This window comes from Sus scrofa, chromosome X (genome assembly GCF_000003025.6).
Source record: "Sus scrofa isolate TJ Tabasco breed Duroc chromosome X, Sscrofa11.1, whole genome shotgun sequence".
NCBI lineage: Eukaryota > Metazoa > Chordata > Mammalia > Artiodactyla > Suidae > Sus > Sus scrofa.
Window position 1 is genome coordinate 69,565,081 of NC_010461.5, and position 19,730 is coordinate 69,584,810.

The 19,730-nt window shown below is 35.7% G+C and overlaps 1 protein-coding gene across 4 annotated transcripts in view; it reads left to right on the plus strand.

The window, feature by feature from the left end:
* Window positions 1–19,730, plus strand: part of DACH2 (dachshund family transcription factor 2) — a 561,187-nt gene that overhangs the window by 427,650 nt on the left and 113,807 nt on the right. For all 4 annotated transcript variants that reach the window (XM_021079680.1, XM_021079681.1, XM_021079682.1 and 1 more), the window contains one exon: window positions 5,047–5,205. In XM_021079680.1, the coding sequence (XP_020935339.1) occupies window positions 5,047–5,205 (159 nt within the window). The remainder of the gene's footprint in view (window positions 1–5,046; window positions 5,206–19,730) is intronic.

Consider the following 19,730-nt stretch of genomic DNA (forward strand, 5'->3'; position numbering starts at 1 on the left):
TTTCATTTCATAGTAAAGATGCAGTTATTAAATGTGTCAGAAGAATGAGGGTTGGAAGAATACTACTTAGGGAAAATTTTGGTGAATTAAAATCCTACTTAGGTTCCTACTCATATTTCTGCTACTTTTAAAAATTTTATTTTTAAGTAAATGAATATAAAGGTCATGTCCATCTTTGAAATTCTTTATGTCTATTGCAAAGTCCCCATGATTCAGAAGTCTGTTCCTTCTGGTCACTTCTAACACAAAGAAAATACAACAAAAATAAACAAGTGAACTTATTTATAAACAGACTCACAGACTTTGAAAACAAAAGTACAGTTACCGAAAAGGAAGGGTTGGAGAGAGGGAAGGACTGGAGTTTTTGGAATGGGAAATACAAACAATTATATGTGGAATGGATGATCAACAAGGACCTGCTGAGTAGCACAGGGAAATCTACTCAATATTCTGTGATAACCTACATGGGAATGGATATGTGTAAATGTATGGCTGAAATACTTCACTGTTCAGCAGAAATTAACACAATATTGTAAATCAACTATACTACAGTAAAATTAAATTTAAAAACATAAGTAATCCTGTAGGAACCCTAACATTTTGCAGTGGGTTTTAAAGAAAAAAAATTGTAACTTGAGTTCTTAACTAAGGCAACAAAAGTTTGTCAAATGTTTTGTCAAATCAATATTTCCTCATATTTCATCACTTAATTATTTTTACATTGATTCTAATAAAGAATATATATATATTTCTACTAGATGAGGACTTATAAAAATAGTTCTCTCTAGCTTTATAATTGGAAAGTTTGGGATTATATTAATTAGTTAACTATAGTATTAATGTAGTAATAGTCCCTATGCTGTTTATTTAATGTTTTAGTTTTATTAAACATTGAACTAAAATAATGATAAGTAGATGATATGGAAAAGCTGAAATCATTTATTCAATTCTTGAAGATTTGCTGTGTTTTTTACATTACCTTTATCTAATTAGGAGTGAGTTGGGTTAGGTTTATCCTTAATATGAAATTTCTTGAAATGATAAAAACTGTGATGAGCCTTCTCTGTTTGACCTAACCCACTGCTTACTTGGTTTCTTACACATACCTTGTTGAAGTGCTAGCCAGTTTTTCTTCTCTTTACTAGGAGTCCCTCAGTAAAGCGAGTATTGTCTAATTCAGTAAAGGGTACATACTCTAGGGTTATAGGCTGAATTGTGTGGTGCCTCCAAAATTCATGTGTTGAATACTACCAATACCTCAGAATGTGACTGTATTTGGAGATGACATCTGTAAAGTGGTGATTAAGTTAAAACAAGGCCCTTAAAGTAGGGCCTAATTCAATCTAACCAGTTTCCTTATAAGATGAAATTTAAAAATACAAAGAGACATCAGGGATACATACACATAGAGGAAGGATCATGTAAAGAGAAGGTGGTGGCTATCGCAACCCAAGAAGAAAGGCCTGAGGATAGACCAAATCCACTGACACCTTGATCTTGGAGTTCTACCTTCCAGAACTGTGAGAAATAATTTTGTGTTTAATCTACCTGCTCCATGGTATCTTGGTCCATTTGGGCTGCTATAACAGAAATGTCATAGACTGCGTGGCTTGTAAACAACAGAAATTTATTTCTCGCAGTGCTGGAGGCCGGAAGACCAAGATCAAGATGATGTCAGTGTCTGGTGAGGGCCCACATACAACCGTATTCTCACTGTGTCCTCTCATGGCATAAGGGCATTCATTCAGGAGTTCTTTGCAGTCTCTTTTATAAAGGCATTTATCCCATTCATGATTTCATCATCTCTCAAAGGCCCCGTCTTCAAATACAATTACATTGGGAATTTGGATTTAACAAATGAATTTGGGGGGACATAGAAATCCAGTCTATAGTATATGGTGTTTTGTTATGGCAACTCTAGCAAACTAATACATCTAGAGATAGATAGATAGATAGATAGATAGGAAAAGGAAGCTGAGTACTCAAGCCATTCATATAATGGTTAAAAAAAGGTTGATCCTGGATTACATTGGTAAAAACAACTTGTTATCTTTAAGTGCAATGGATGTTATTATAGGTTGGCGCAAGGGCATAGGGCAATGTCGTTTGGGGCTACCAAAATCTCCATACTGAGTCGTAAGTAAATTTGTATAGACTTTTAAAATGTAGGTATTTGGGGTCAAAAGACAAGAGTGTGTCCAGAGCTTCCTACACAAATATCAAGGCTGTCTTACCTGCCTCAGTCACTCACTTCATATAATGTTGCCTTAAGAAGAGTTCAGGAAAACTTAATATATTTATATTTGATGATGATGAAGACAGCTGTTAATTGGCCTCCTTGTATCTTTTTTAACACAGTAGTTAAAGAGATGAGAGGTGTTAGGAAAAGTTCATATAAAGCGCTCATAAAAGCAGACACAAAAATACCTGAAATCCCTCAATGCAGTGAAAAAAATTATATGCAAGTTATTCGGAATATGTAACGTATAAAACGTTCGACTAATAGCTAAAGTAACATTTGTTATTGAAAGTTGGCTAAAATATTTTCAATTTACAAAATAAATATTGACATAGTCTTAGCATTAGTATTATTTTATGTTGTTGCTGCTGTGATGGTACAATACCATGGTAATATCAATGGTGTAATTCAGTGTCTTCTAAATGTATATTTCTTTGTCAATTTGTTGATCATCATTTTACAAATTACAGTTCTGTAATGGTGAGATAATTCATATCTTGGACTTAATGCTGGAATGATGTAGTGGTTCTGTTTTTGTTCAAAATTTTGCATTTTCTGGTATTAGTCATGTTTAATTAGACCAATGTTACTATAAAGAATTCTCACTGTTGCAATGTGGTTACCTTCATCTTTTATTAAGATGCTCCCCTCATCCCCCTCCACCATTCCTGTTCATTACAGCATAACAATGTCATATTCATTTTAATTGGAATTTCAAATTTGTGAATGCTAAATTATGTCAATGCACCAACCATAAAATACCTCCTTGCTCTTAGGCAGTGACTATTCAACAATTAACATCTGGATTGAAAGAGAGAATAATTTGTATAATTATAAGAGTGTTGCATGTTTTCATTGAACACACCAAACCTCAACATAATCAAAGGAATAATTTCTGGTCCATTAAGCCAGTCCATCAAATTCAACCAAATTTCCTACCTTTTAAGCTTCTATACATGTTAACTGAATGACTTAAGGCAGAAACTAAACAATTAGTTACTTACATCTCCCATATTTGATTGGAAAACTTGTCCATATAAGCAGAGCCAGAATACCCTTCAGCTTTTATATATGCTGCTAGGGAATCTGGTATTTCCATGTCTGGAACTTGTCTAGTTGGAAATTGGCCCAGAATCCCATTTTTGAATTAGAAATTGACTTTGGTCTCAAGAGGGCTTGAAAAAGTCCTGTGAAAGGGGTTGATTCCAAAAACTGGGATAAGAGGAGAAAGGCTAAAATTGAAAAAAACAAAAACAAACGTATAAAAACCTCTTAGATATTCTAGTAGCCAGTTTGCTTAAATAAATTTTAAATCATCAGGGAGAATGCCAATTTGTCCTGAAAAAATTTCCCTAAAATGTCTATGACTCTCAAAGCTGATTTTAAAGATGTGGTACTTGAAAGCAGAAGTATAAAATAAAAAATAAATAAGTATTTTATTTTATAAATAAAAATGTCCAATCCTTTTGACCCAGAAATCCCACTCGAGGGGATTATTGGTTCTAAGGAAATTTTCAAATGAATGTTATTATTATAGTAAATTTATTGTAATAACAAATTTAAAGTCCAATTTTAATAAATTATAGTACATTAACTCAGTAAACTATTATCTAGTTCTTACACTTTGTAAATATGATACCTGAAGTAACATGACATTTATAATGTAAAACTGAACATCCATATGAACAAAGTCTGGGAGGAAACTTAAAGAAGTGAAAAAAACTATAGGGTTGAATGTCAGGAATATGAGCACCTTGATTTCTTTCTACTTTTTTCTTAAACCAGTAAATGCACATATTTTACAGACTGCCCAAGATTCCCAGCCATAAATCTCGCCACAAAAGAGGGTCAATCTTTTGCATAGCAGGTGGGGTAACGTCAGTCAGGTGGAGATGCTAATGTCACAATTCCAGCATGGGAATGGGAGCTGAACCATTGATCTCTGAATTAATGAAACACATCAAGTGAATATACCGGGCTACCCACACAACCATTTTGTTTTCTGAAGCCAGACTGCTACTGCAGTAATTGGAATTCAGTCATTTACCCCTGTGTTTAAAAGATTATTCTAGAAAGCATGTCCTGGAAATAATTCTGTGGTTGTTTACTATACGCTTTTAAGCAATGGTTCTGCCCAACAGTTTGCTAAGTGCCAGATGAAATAGCTATGCCACTGTAGATTATTATAGCAATATAGTAGTCTGTACTTATGCATACTTTACTTCACTCTCTAGTATGGATGATCAAAGTAAAGCACAATTTCAAATTGGGAGCTGTGGTTTTAGGTTTTATCCAGCTTATTTTGTACAAAAGCCTGCTGTGTATGAAGAGAATAGCATTTTGAGGGCTGGATCTGAGAACAAAATAAATGATAATTTTGTTGCTTACCACATATTTTTGCATGTCATCATGCTCTTATAAATTATTTTGTTCTTTTTGGGTGAATAGCAATGCTCCATTAAAATATAGCACATATGCATTTGAGGGTAGGAATGGGAGGCAGTAGTGTTCAGTTAATGGCTTTCGACATATAAATGCTTTCAAAAGTTATTCATTATGATTCCAGATTAGTTTAGACTACCTATAAGGCAAGTGAGCCTATATTATTAGTGAGAGTTGTTTAGTCTTCCCAGAGTCAGCTTAAATTCAAGGCTATTGAAAATTTTTGAAACCACCATAAAAATGAGTCACTTAATAATAATTTTCTATAGAGTAATGTTAATAATTACAGTCCTAAAAAGGAAGTTAAAAATCCCTTCTCATGGAAAGTTATAAATTTGAAATCTGTTTATATGAATGTTTTTCAGGTGGAAGTGAATCATCCTGGGATAAGGATAAGATGCAGTCTCCTCTTGCTGCTCCTGGACCTCAACATGGAATTGCTCATGCAGCTATGGCTGGCCAGACAGGCCTTGGGGGTGCTCCTACCCTCAATCCACTGCAGCAAAACCATCTGCTGACCAATAGTATGTATATTGACCTCCAAAAAATTGCTATTTTGAGAAAAATACCCCTAAGGCCCACTGGAAAACTTGGGCTAGCAGGGATAGTTGCTCTTCAATAAGGTTTAACAATTTGAAGTCCAGAGGGTGGACAAAGAGGGATTCACTTGAAAGGATGAGGTTTATAAAGCAGAGATAGATTGAGTGGCCATGTAACAGAACAGAGGTACATGGTAGGGTATGTAACAGAATAGTTAAGAATGTTGGCCATAGTCACATAAACTTGGGTTTGAATTCTATTTTTTGAATCTGTACCACTGTTTGGCTTTGAAGAAGTCAGATAAATTTTCCAAGTCTCAGTTTCCACAAATATAAAATAGGAATAAAATATACCAAATCACTGAGGTTATGGTGAGGGCTAAAATTAATAAAGGAAAAACTTTTAGCAGTGACTTATATATGGTAGGCACTTATCACCCAGTAGTCAAACTATAGCTGAATTATACAAATTTAGATTTATATAATATTTTTAGGAAATTCAAAGACTCGGAAATCTTTCTGTAGGAAAGCAAGCCTTATATACATTATTTAGCTAAAATCTTAACTGTTCGTATGAACAGGATATCTAGGAGAAGAGTTCCATTATTCTTTTCCTGGACATGTATATGTAATGATTTTTTTTTCACTATAGCTGGTTTACAGTGTTCCCTCAATTTTCTATTGTACAGTATGGTCACCCAATTACACATACATGTATAGATTCTTTTTTCTCACATTTCATGCTCCATCATAAGTGACTAGATATAGCCCCCAGTGCTACACAGAAGGATCTTATTGCTTATCCATTCCAAAGCCAATAGTATGCATCTATTAACCCCAAGTTCCCAATACATCCTGCTCCCTCCCCCTCCCCCTTGGAGATATTTTTAAATGATATCCTAAATCTTAATGAAATTCATGTTACTAAGTATACAATATGAGTTATGGTGTCTTACTTTAAAGAGATTATAATCTCATGGGTGAAATATTTTATAAAAAATTGAATGTTATGCAAAGGCAAATAAAATGGATGCCAGGAAAAAAATGTAAATATTATGTTATGAGAAGTCAAAAACAACTGATTAGGAGTTTCTGTTGTGTTTCAGATTGTTGCAAACCCCACTAGTATCCATGAGGACGTGAGTTCAATCACTGGCCTCGCTCAGTGGGTTAAGGATCTGGCATTGCCAAGAGCTGTGGTGTAGGTCACAGATGCAGCTCGGATCTCACATTGCTGTGGCTGTGGCATGCGCCAGCAGCTCCAATGTGACCCCTAGCCTGGGAATTTCCATATGCCATAGGTATGGCCCTAAAAACAAAAACAAACAAAAATGAAAAACAACTGATTAAAGTAGACTTAGGTCATAAATGAGGGGAACCTAGAGGACTTTTAGTTTCTGGTCTGACATATTAAGAGCTTATAAGTTACAGTAGAAAAAAAGTTGTATTGGGAAAATAACAATTTTTAAAAAGAGCTTATAAGTTGTCATTCTTGTCCTCACAATAACAAAAAAATTACACAACCTGAAAATCAACAACTCTATTTAAATCCATCAAAGATTGAGTAGACAGGGCACATCTCTCCCCAAAACTGGGTAGATAGTCAAATATGGAGAATCACAGATTATAGAAAGCAGAAGTGAGGGCTGGAGCCTGGTAGAAGCATTTAAGAGGTATTTGAGGAGTTCCGTCATGGCGCAGTAGAAACAAATCCGACTAGGAACCATGACGTTGCGAGTTTGACACCTGGCCTCGCTCAGTGAGTTAAGGATCCAGCATTGCTGTAATCTGTGGTGTAGGTCGCAGACGCAGCTCGGATCTGATGTTGCTATGGCTGTGGCATAGGCCAGCAGCTGTAGCTCTGATTAGACCCCTAGCCTAGGAACCTCAGTGGGTGCAGCCCTAAAAAGTGGAAAAAAAATTTTTTAATATAAAAAATAAAAGGTAATTGAGTAATTTCTGAAGCCCAATGTGGATCTAGCTTGAGAGGTAAAAATTTCTGGGGGCTCATCCTTATACAGTACCTATACTTTCATGGGTTTTTAACTCCAGGAGCCTCATGAGGTTCAAGCTAAAGGCTTGAGAAAATTGTCCTCATGTTTCCGGAAGAGGGAGAGAAAAAATAACCATTTCAAAATATGTCCAGAATGTTCTGTTCTCCTTAACTATGGCCTATCCTCAAAGGAAACTATTTTACCAGAGCTTAATTAACTACTTGGTTTTACCAGAGCCTAACTGACCTGGGGGAAGGGATACAGGGTGAACTCCATTACCCTGTAGCTATTGATGTGAGGAAATAGAGGTATAAACTCCATCCCCTTTAGTTTTTCATTTCAATAAAAAGAAATTCTCAACTCTAGTCCCCTCTAACCTTCCTGTCTCAAGTAAGAGGGAAAAAGCTGAAAAACACTTGTGAAAGTCAAAGCACAAGAACACGGGCTCACTAGGAGACTGAGACATAATCACATAGAATGCTTCTTCTCCCTACACATTTTACCACCACCACAATAGGACTATGCATAATAACAGGGTGTTATTATTATGTTCATAATAATAAAGTATAGAAATCCTCAGACCCTATTTAATATGGAATCTCTTGGAAAAAACAAAGACAACATGAAAGACAGGAAATTACAGCTACTAATATGACTGCCTCAGCAAATAGTAAATATAACCCAACTCCCTGCCAGATAAAAATAAAACTTTCCACTAAAGGCCTTTTTACATCATATCCCTTTACCCAATACGTCATTTCTGGCTTTAAAAAATAAATTATAAACCTTTTACAAGGCAAAAAAAAAAAACCAGAATATGAAGAGATAAAGTGTCAGAACCAGAAGTGGATATATAGCAGATATTTTAGAATTATCAGCCTGAGAATTTAATGTAATTATGATTAATATACTAAAAGAATGGCAAAAGTAGAAAACATAACTGTAAATGGAAAATTTAAGCAGAGAAAGGGAAAAAATCTAAGCATCAAAAGGAAATGCTAGAAATCAAAATCACTCCAAAAAAATGAATGCCTAAGATGGGCTCATCAGTAGACTGGCCAGGGTCAAGGCAGAAATGAGAAACCTTGGAGTTAGGTCAATAACAACTTCCCAAATTGAAGAGAAAAAAAAGAAAAAATGAATGAAAAAAAAGAACAGAATATCCAAGAACTGTATGGCAATTACAAAAGGGGTAGCACACAAATAATGGAGATACTAAAAGGACAAGAATGAGTGAAAGGAACAGAAGAAATATTTGAAGTAACAATGACTGATATATTTCCCAAATTATTGATAAACACCAAACTGCAGATCTGGAAAGCTCACAAAACACTAAAAAATAAATATTAAAAAATATACAACTATGCATGTTACAGTCAAAATGGAAAATCAAAAAGAACTGTAGAAGAAATAGACTTCTTTAGACAAACAAAAGTTGAAGGAATTTGTTACCATACCACCAGATTTACCCTGTAAGAAATGTTAAAACAATGTCTTCAGAGAGAAGAAAAAATAAAGGTCCAGAAACTTGTATCTATGTAAACAAAGCAAGTTAAAGGAGAAATAAATTAAGGTAAGTTACATTTACATATATATATGATTTAACAAATAAACTGTTCAAAATAATGGTAACAATGATGTATTGAGTGATTATACCTTATGGAAAAGTGATATCAGTGATGGTGATGCTATAAGGGACAGGGAGGAGGAATTGGAAATATTCTGCCATGAGGTACTTGCACTACCCATGAAGTTATTTAATGATATTTAAAAGCAGATTTAAATAAATTGTAAAATATATGTTATAAACTCCAAGGAAATCATTAAAAATTAAAAAAAATTAAGTATAATTAACATGCTAAAAGAAGAGAGAAAAGTGAATCATATAAACTGCTCACAAGAGAAAAGAGAAAGCAAAAACAGAGTGGAAGACAAGGTTTTAGAAAAAGGAAAAAACAAGGACAAGAATAGAAAACATTAACAAATATAGCTATTTATCCAACTATCATAATCACTTCAAATATGATTGGTCTATATACACCAATTAAAGACATACACTGCCCCATGTGTGTTAGTGACCTGGGATGTTGATGATTTTTCCAGTACTTAAAAACAACATACTTCCTATATAATCATGTATCAAAAAAAAAAGGCAAAAACCACAGCAATTAAAATGGAGACTATCAGAGTAGATAAGAAAACAAGAGCAAACTATTTGTTTTCTATAAAAAACTCACTTTAAATACAAAGACACATATTTATTAAAAATAAAGGAGTTCCCACTATGGTGCAGTGGGTTAAAGGATCTGGCATTGCTGCAGCTGTGGCATAGGTCAGAGCTGTGGCTCGAATTCAGTCTCTGGCCTGGGAACTTCCATACACCGTGGACATTGGCCTTAAAAAAAAATTAAAGAATTGGAGGCAGTGTGGCTGAGATGGAAGAGTAGGAAGACCATGATCTCACCTCCTCCCAAGGTTACAACTATTTACAAAGCAACTATCTCTGAGAATGACCTGAAAACTAGCAGAAAACATCCACAACTAAAGACAAAGAAAGAACCACAACAAGATAGATAGGAGGGGTGGAGATTGGTATTGTCAGGATCCACACATAGAGTAGATAATGCAAATATGGGAAGCTAATCACAATTGCAGAGGTTTTCCCAGAGGGAGAGTTGTCTAAGCTCCACATCAGGCTCCCTAGTCCAGGGGTCTTGAATCAGACATATAAAGCCCCAGAGCATCTGCCTTTGAAGACCAGAAGAGTTTGTGTAAGGAGAGCCAATGGGCTATATGAAATAGAGACTCTGCTCTTAAAGAGTGCACACAAAATCTCATGGAGTCCCAGCACGAAGACAGTAATTTGAAAGAAGATTGAGCCAGACCTACTTGCTGATCTTGGAGAGCCTCTCAGAAAGACAAGATGCAACTGGGACTCCTCCTGGGGACATAGACTCTGCCAGTAGCCATTTTTTGGAAATCATCTTATCATGAGGATACCAGTATTGGCAAGTGACATTTTGGAGTTCTCCTTCTAGTCTATTAGCACTGCAGATTTACAACCCCACTAGTGGGCTAGCATGAGTCCCTGCCTCACCCAGCTAAGCAGCCAGCCACATGGGGACCTATGCCTACCCACCAACAGGTCTGTAACAGTCATAGGATCCCCCAGGTGATACACCCAGCCAAGCTGGGAATTGGCCCTGACCACCAGTGTGTTGGCATTGGCCTTAGGCCCCACTGGCCACACAGGGAACTGCTCCAGGAACAAGTCCCACCCACTAGCAGGCTGGTACCAGCTCAAGGCCTCATATCCAGCCATCCCAGGATGTGGTCTCAGTAACCAGTGGGTGTTTGGAGCCCATGAACCTGCCATGCTGATAACTATCATCCCCCCACCAGTGGGCTGGCATAAGCCCTGAGATTACCTGAGTGGTGTAGCCAGCCTTGCCAGGACCCAGCCCTACCCACCTGTGGGCCTGAAGCCATTGCACAAATACTGCAGCTGAATGGCCTGGAGACTAACCCCACCTCCCAGTGTGCCCATAGTCAATAACTCCATCACAATAGAAGAGCTCATGCAGCCCAGAGAGAGTGCACCTCTAGTGCATATAGCTCTGCTGACCAAAGGGTTCGTGCTGCAGTGCCCCATAGGATGTCTCCTACATAAGGCCAATTCTCCAAAATCAGGAAGTGTAACCAACCTACTTTATACATAGAAATATAGAGAAAATTAGACAAAATAGGAGACAGAGGAATGTGTTCCAAACAAAGGAATAAGTCAAAATTACTGAAGAAGAACTTAGCAAACTGGAGATAAGCAAACTCTACCCAATAAAGAGTTCAAGTTAATGATCATAAAGATGCTAAAATAGCTCAGGAAAAGAATGGATGAACAGAGTGAGAAGCTTAACAAAGACTTATAAAATATAAAGAACTAAACAGAAATACAATATGATAACCTAAATTAAAAAATCAAACTGACAAGTTTTGCACAGCAAAGGGAACTATTAAAAACAAACAAACAGACAACTTACAGAATGGGAGAAAATAGTTTCAATCAATGTAACTGACAAGGGCTTAATCTCTAAAATATGCAAACAACTTATACAACTCAACAGCAAAAAAGCAAACAACCCAACTGGAAAAAGGGAGAAAAGACCTGAATAGACATTTCTCCAAAGAAGATATACAGATGGCTTGACCAACAAGCACAAAAAAAGATGTTCAACATCACTGATTATTAAAGAAATGCAAGTCAAAACTAATGTGAGTTACCACCTCACGACAGGCAGAATGGCCATCATTAATAAGTCCACAAATAACAAATGCTGGAGGGGGTGTGGAGAAAAGGGAACCCTCCTGCACTGTTGGTGGGAATGTAAGCTGGTACAACCACTATGGAAAATAGTATGGAGGTACCTTAGAAAACTATATATAGGATTACCATATGATGCAGCAATCCCACTCTTGGGCAAAACTTTCCTTGAAAAAGACACATGTACCTGTATGTTCATTCCAGCACTATTCACAATAGCCAAGACATGGAAACAACCTAAATGTCCATTGACAGATGAATGGATGAATAAAATGTGGTATATATACACAATAGAATACTACTCAGCCACAAAAAAGAACAAAATATTGCCATTTGCAACAACATGGATGGAACTAGATACTCTCATACTAAGTGAAGTCAGAAAGACAAATACCATATGATTTCACTTATATCTGGAATCTAATAGGTGGCACAAATGAACCTTTCCACAAAAAAGAAAATCATGGACATGAAGAACACTTGTGGTTGCCAAGAGCTAGGGGGAGGGAGTAGGAGAGACTGGGAATTTGGAGTTAATACATGCAAACTATTGTCTTTGGAATGGATAAACAATGAGATCTGTGCAGCACTGGGAACTATGCCTGGTCACTTGTGATGGAGCATGATAATGTGAGAAAAAAGAATCTATACATGCATGTGTGACTGGGTCACCCTTCTGTGCAGTAGAAAATTGACAGAACACTATAAATCAGCTATAATGGAAAAAATAAAAATCATTATAAAAATTAAAAAAGAAAAAAGTGATGAAAGTGAAAAACCTGCAAACAAGATTAAGTACGCTGGCAAGGCTACCATTCATATTTGAAGAAGAGGTAGTTTTATAGACAAGCAAAAACTAGAGTTCAGCACCACTAAAATGGCTTTACAAAAAATGTTAAAACTACTTAAGAGGAAAAGAAAAGACCACATCAAGAAATATAAAAATTATGACAGGAAATATCTCATTGGTAAAGGCAAATATACAAGAAAGGTAGTAGATCAACCACTTAATCTAGTAGGAAGGTTCAAAGATAAAAGTAAAGTCATCTATAGCCACAATAATTTGCTAAGTGGTACATACACACACACACACACACACACACACAGTAAAACATGATCCAAAAACATTATATGTGAAGGATGGGGGATAAAATACAAGGTTGTTAGACTCTGTTGATGTTTAAGAGATCATCAACTTAATATGTGGAACATATGGTAAACACAAACCAAGAACCATAATAGATACAGATACAAAGGAGAAAGCATCCAAACATAATATTAGAGATAGTCATCAAATCACAAGGGAAGAGAGAAAAAATCAAAAAGTAATAAAACTTCAAAAACAACCAGAAAGTGGAATTCCCATCATGGCTCAGTGGTTAATGAATCTGACTAGGAACAATGAGGTGGCAGGTTTGATCCCTGGCCTCGCTCAGTGGGTTAAGGATCTGGCATTGCTGTGAGCTGTGGTGTAGGTCACAGATGCGGCTCGGATCCCATGTTGCTGTGCTCTGGCATAAGCTGGTGGCTACAGCTCTGATTCGACCCCTAGCCTGGGAACCTCCATATGCCATGGGAAAGGCCCTAGAAAAGACAAAAAAAAAAAGTAATTAATAAAATGACAATAAGTACATATCCATCAATAATTACTTTAAATGTAATTGGACTAAATATTCCAATCTAAAGAAACAGATATGGCTATATGGATTGAAAAAATGACCCATACATATGCTGCCTACAAGAGACTCACTTCAGATCTAAAGGCACACACAGACTGAAACAGAGAAGGTGGAAAAAGATGCTTCATGCAAGTTGAAAAGAAGAAAGCTGGGATAGCAACATTTGTATCAGATAATGTAAAATTTATTATTTATTTATTTATTTATTTTTTGTCTTTTTGCCATTTCTTGAGCTGCTCCCGTGGCATATGGAGGTTCCCAGGCTAGGAGTCTAATCGGAGCTGTAGCTGCCAGCCTACACCAGAGCCACAGCAACGTGGGATCCGAGCCGTGTCTGCAACCTACACCACAGCTCACGGCAACACTGGATCATTAACCCACTGAGCAAGGGCAGGGATCAAACCCGCAACCTCATGGTTCCTAGTAGGATTCGTTAACCACTGTGCCACGACGGGAACTCCAGATAATGTAAAATTTAAAACAAAAACTATATCAAGGGAAACAAAAGCATTACATAATGATAAAAGGATCAATCCAAGAATTAGACATACCGATTGCAACTATATATATAAACCCAACATAGGAACACCTCAATACATAAAGAAAATATTATCAAACCTAATGGGAGAATTTGACAGTAACACAAAAATAGTAGGTGACTTTTACACCTTATTTACATCAGTGGATCTATCACTCAGATAAAATCACTCCTTAACTGACACATTAGATCAGATGGAATTAATAGATAATATATAGATCATTCCATACACCAGCAGCTGAATATACATTCTTTGCAAGTGTGCATGGAACAGTTTCTAGAATAGATCACATGCTGGGCCACAAAACAAGTCTCAGTAAATTTAGGAGGGTTGAAATCATGTCAAGCATCTTTTCCCACCACAATACTATGACAATAGAAATCAGCCATAAGAAAAAGAACTGCAAAAATACAAACATGTGGAGGCTGCACAGTATACTACTAAACAATCAATGGGTCACTAATAAATCAAAAAGGAAATAAAAAAATACCTGGAGACAAATGGAAATGAAAACACAGTAATTCAAAATTAATGGGAAACAAAAGCATTCTAAGAAGGATGTTTATGGTGATATCAGCTCACTTCAGGAAACATGAAAAACCTCAACCAACTTAACTTTGCACTTAAAGGAACTAGAAAAAGAAGAACAAACAAAACCCAAAGTTAGTAGAAAGAAATAATAAAGATCAGAGCCGAAATAAACGATATAGAGACAAAAATATTAAAGATTAAGAAACTGAAAGTTGATTCTCTGAAAAGATAAACAAATTGATAAATCTTTAGATAAATTCATGAAAACAAACAGAAGACCCAACTAAAAAAATTCAACAATGAAAAAGGATAATTTAAACCAATGCCACAAAAATACAAAGGATCCTAAGAGATTACAGTGAACAATTATATGCCTATAAAATGTAAAAGCTAGAAGAAATGAAAAAACATACAATCCTCCAAGATTGAATCTGGGAGAAAGAGAAAATATGAACAGACTAGTAATGAAATTGAATCAGTAATAGAAAAACTCCCAACAAATAAAAGTCCAGTAATAGCCTCACAGGTGCATTCTACCGTATACTTAGAGAAGAGTTAATGATTATCATTCCCAAACTATTCCAAAATATTGAAGAAGAAACACTTTTGAACACATTCCATGAGGCCAACATCACACTTATACCAAAACTAGAGACACCACAAAAAAAGAAAATTAGAGGCAGTATCACTGATGAACATAGGATGCAAAATTCCTCAACAAAATATTAGCAAACAATATGTTAAAAAGATCATATATTGTGATCAAGGGGAATTTATTCCCATGAAGCAAGAATGGTTCAATATCAGCAACTCAGCCCACATAATTCACCACATTAAGAAAACAAAGGAGGAGTTCCTGTCGTGGCACAGTGGTTAATGAATCTGACTGGGAACCATGGGGTTGAAGGTTCGATCCCTGGCCTTGCTCAGTGGGTCGAGGGTCTGGCGTTGTTGTGAGCTGTGGTGTAGGTTGCAGATGTGGCTTGGATCCCACTTTGCTGTGGCTCTGGCATAGGCCAGTGACTACGACTCTGATTGGACCTCCCCTAGCTTGGGAATCTCCATATGCCATGGAGTGGCCCTAGAAAAGGCACAAAGAAAAAAAAAAAAAAAACGGAGGATAAAAATCATCTCAATATATGCAGAAAAAGCTCTTGACAAAATCCAACATCTATTTATTTTAAAGACTCTTAACAATGTTGGGATAGAGGAAATATATCAATATATAATAAAAGCCATATATTATAGGCCAACCCCCAACATCATAAACAGTGGTGGGAAGCTAAAAGCACTTCATCTAAGATCAGGAACAAGTCAAGGATGCCCACTCTCACCACTTTTATTTAATATTATTCTAGCCACAACAATCAGATTTAAAAAAAAAAAGAAATCCAAATTGAAAGAGAAGAAAAAATTGGCACTGTTTGCAAATGACATTATACTATGTTAGAACACTCTAAATATACAACCAAAAACTTTTAGATCTAAAAAATAAATTCAGTGAAATTGTAGGAAACCAAATTAATATGTAGAAATCTATCGCAATCCTATATACTAACAATGAATTAGCATAAAGAGAAAATAAAACAATTCCATTTTCAATTGCATGAAAAAGCATAATATACCTAGGAATATACCTAACCAAGAAGTTAAAAAGACTTTTACTCAGAAAACTATTGGAGACGGATGAAAGAAATTCAAGATATCACAAATGGAAGATATGCACTATGCTCAAAGGGTTGGAAGATTGCTAAAATGACCATACTACCCAAAGCAATGTACAAATTCAATGCAAACCCAGTCAAAATACCAATGGCATTTCCCACAGAACTAGAAGAAATAATTCTAAAATTTGTATGGAATCCTAAAAAACTCCAAAATAATCTTGAAAAAGACTAAAACCAGAGTTCCCATTGTGGCTCAGTGGTGATGAACCCAACTAGTATCCATGAGGATGCAGTTTTGATCCCTGGCCTTGCTCAGTGGGTTAAGGATCTGGAGTTGTTGTGAGCTGCAGTGTAGGTTGCAGACATGGCTTGGATCTGGCATTGTTGTGGCTGTGGTATAGGCTGGCAGCTGCAGCTCCATTTTGACACCTAGACTGGGAACTTCCATATGCTGTGGGTGCAGCCATTAAAAAAAAAAAAAGAAAAAAAAAAAGAACAAAGCTGGAGGTAATTCCTCCCTGATCTCAAATTATACTTCAAAGCTATAGTAATCAAAACAGTATGGTACTGGCACAAGAACAGACACATACATTTATGAAACAGAATAGGGAGCCCAAAAGTGATCCCAGACTTGCATGGTCAATTAATCTATGACAAGGAAGGCAAAACTTACCATGTGATAACACAGCCCTATCAGTAAATAGTGTTGGGAAACTGGATAGCCACATGCAAATGAATCAAATTGGACTACATTCTCACACTATGTACACAGATAAACTCAAAACAGATTAAAGACTTAAATTTAAGGCCTGAAACAGAGAACTCTTATAACAAACTATAGGCAGTAAAGTCTTAGACATTTGTCTTAGCAATATTTTTTTGGATATGTGTCCTCAGGTAAGAGAAACAAGAGCTAAAATAATCAACTGGGACTACATCAAACTAAAAAGCTTTTGCACAGTGAAGGAAAGTATTTATTTTTATTTTTAGCTTTTTAGGGCTGCACCATGGCATATGGAAGTTCCCAGGCTTGGGGTCAATTCAGAGCTACAGCAATGCAGGATCCAAGCTGAGTCTGCAACCTGCACCACAGCTCACAGCAATGCCAGATCCTTAACCCACTGAGTGAGGGCAGGGTTTGAACCTGAATCCTCATGGACATCAGTCAGATTCATTTCCGCTTTACCACAATAGGAACTCTGAAGGAAACTGTTAAAAGAAAAGGCTGCCTATTGAAAGGGAGACAATATTTGCAGTAGATATATCTGGTAAGGCATTCATATCCAAAATATACAAAAAATTCATACATCAACTTAAAAAAAATCACCTGATTAAAAATTGAGCAGAGGACCTTACTAGACATTTTTCCAAAGAAGACATATAGATGGTCAAAGGACACATGAAAAGATGCTCACCATCACTATTCATCAGAGAAGTGCAAATCAGAACCAAAATGAGATATCACCTCATTCCCATAAGAATGACAATTAACACAAAGATAATTAATAACAAGTATTGTCAAGAATGTGGAGTAAAGGAACCCTCATGTACTATTGATGGAATGTACATTGGGTTCAGCCACTATAGAAAATGATATGGAGGTTCCTGAAAAAATTAAAAATAGAATGACCATACCATCAACTCCTGGGTATTTATCTGAAAAAAAAAAAAAACAAAAACAAAACACACTAATTTGAAAGGAAATACACAGCTAAGTGTTCACGGCAGCATGAACTGTTGCCATTTATAGTGGCCAAGATATGGTAGCCACCTGAATGCCTATGTATGTATAGGCATATACGTATATATACAATGGAATATTAGCCATAAAAAAGAATGAAATCTTGCCATTTGCAACAACATAGATAGACCCTGGAGGGTATTATGCTTAGTGGAATAAATCAGACAAGGAAAAATAAATACTATATTTTTCACTATATATGGAATTTGAAAAACAAAACAAATGAACAAATATTTAAAAAATAGATACAGACTCATAGATTCAGAGAACAAACTAGTAGTTATCAAAAGTAACAAGCATGGGGGAAGTCAATATAGGTGCTGGGGATTAAGAGGTACAAACTATCAGTTTTAAAATAAATAGGTTACAGTGATGTAACGAACAGGGAATGGGGTCAATATTTTATAATAACTTTGTATGATGTATAATCTATAACTATAATCACTAAGTTGTACATCTGAAACTAATAAAATATTATAAGTCAATTACACTTCAAATTTAAAAAAAAAACCTCAAAAATGGGCCAAAAACTTCGAGACACTTCATCAAATGAGATATACAGATGAGAAATAAGCATATGAAAACATACTCAACATCATATTTCATTAGGGAATTTCAAATTAAAAATGAGATACCTCTGCACACCTATTAGAATGGCTAAAATCCAAAACTCCATTGACATTAATTGCTGGAATGGATGTGGAACAACAGGAACTCTCATTCATCGCTGGTGAGAATGCGATATGGTACAGCCACATTGGAAAGCATTTGGTAGTTTCTCATGAAGCTAAACATATTCTCCCCTGTTTATCCAAATGAAATTGAAAACTATTTCCACATAAATATCTACATACCAATGTTTTTAGCAACTTTATTCATTGTTTCTAAAAGTTGGAAGCAACCATGGTCTCCTTCAATAGTGAATGAGTAAACAAACTGTGGTATACCCATATCATGTACAATAATTGGCAATAAAAACAAATGATCTGTGAAGCCTAGAAAAGTCTTGAATGAATCTTAAGTGCATATTGCTAAGTGAAACAAAGCCAGCCTGAAGAGACTAAATATGATATGATTCCATTTATAAGGCATTCAGGAAAAGGCAAATCTATAGAGACATTAAAAGTAAAATATAAGAGGAAGGATAAATAAATGGAGCATGAGGGATTTTTAAGAAGTGAAACTAATTGTTCCATATGATACTGTAATTTTAGATACATGATATTGTGCATTTGTCCAAAGCCATAGGAAATGCAATACAGAGTGAACCCTAACACACACTATGGACAATTCTGATTCATCTATTGCAACAAATACTGATTTATCCATTGTAACAAATTCTCCACACTAGTACATGTCTTGGAAACCAAAGAAGGAAGATTAGAGTATTGCTGAAGTTTGTAGCATTAATGGCTGGGAGGAGACAGTGCCATGCACTAGTATAAAAGTTATAGGAGTTGCTGGAATACCAAGATGCCTTGGAAATAGTGCTGATAGTGATTGACATGAAAGAGGAAACCCATTTTGGTGGTTTTAAAAAAGTTTGTCTTCATTATCACTCTGTTGAAAGTCTGTACATTTCTGACATATGACAAAATGAGTTAGATTGCTGGAGTGTTGTGTATTATTGACAGCTGATGATTTAATATTTTCAGCTTTGGGAAAAGGTTGACTTACATAATTCAGTACTTGCATAGGCTTTGCATGTGAAACTCATGTGGAGTTACTGTTAAACTTTCCTGTAATAGAAATATTAACTTAAATTTTAGATTATTATAGTCAATTGACAGTTATTGTTGGTCATGATCTGAAGTTGTGACTTTTAAGTCCTTCATGGTTATTTGAAATGTTTAATGAATTATATTTTAAAACTGTCAGTGGGCTGTTAAATTCTGTTTGTGATTTGCATTTAGTTTGCTTGTCAACTGGATTTTAAGTAGGCATATGACGATATGGCCAGATGGTATCTGGGTGATGCTAGAAACTTTTGGAGAATGAAGAAAGAGTATCACACTGTTAAGGAAGTGTGAATTGAACAAAA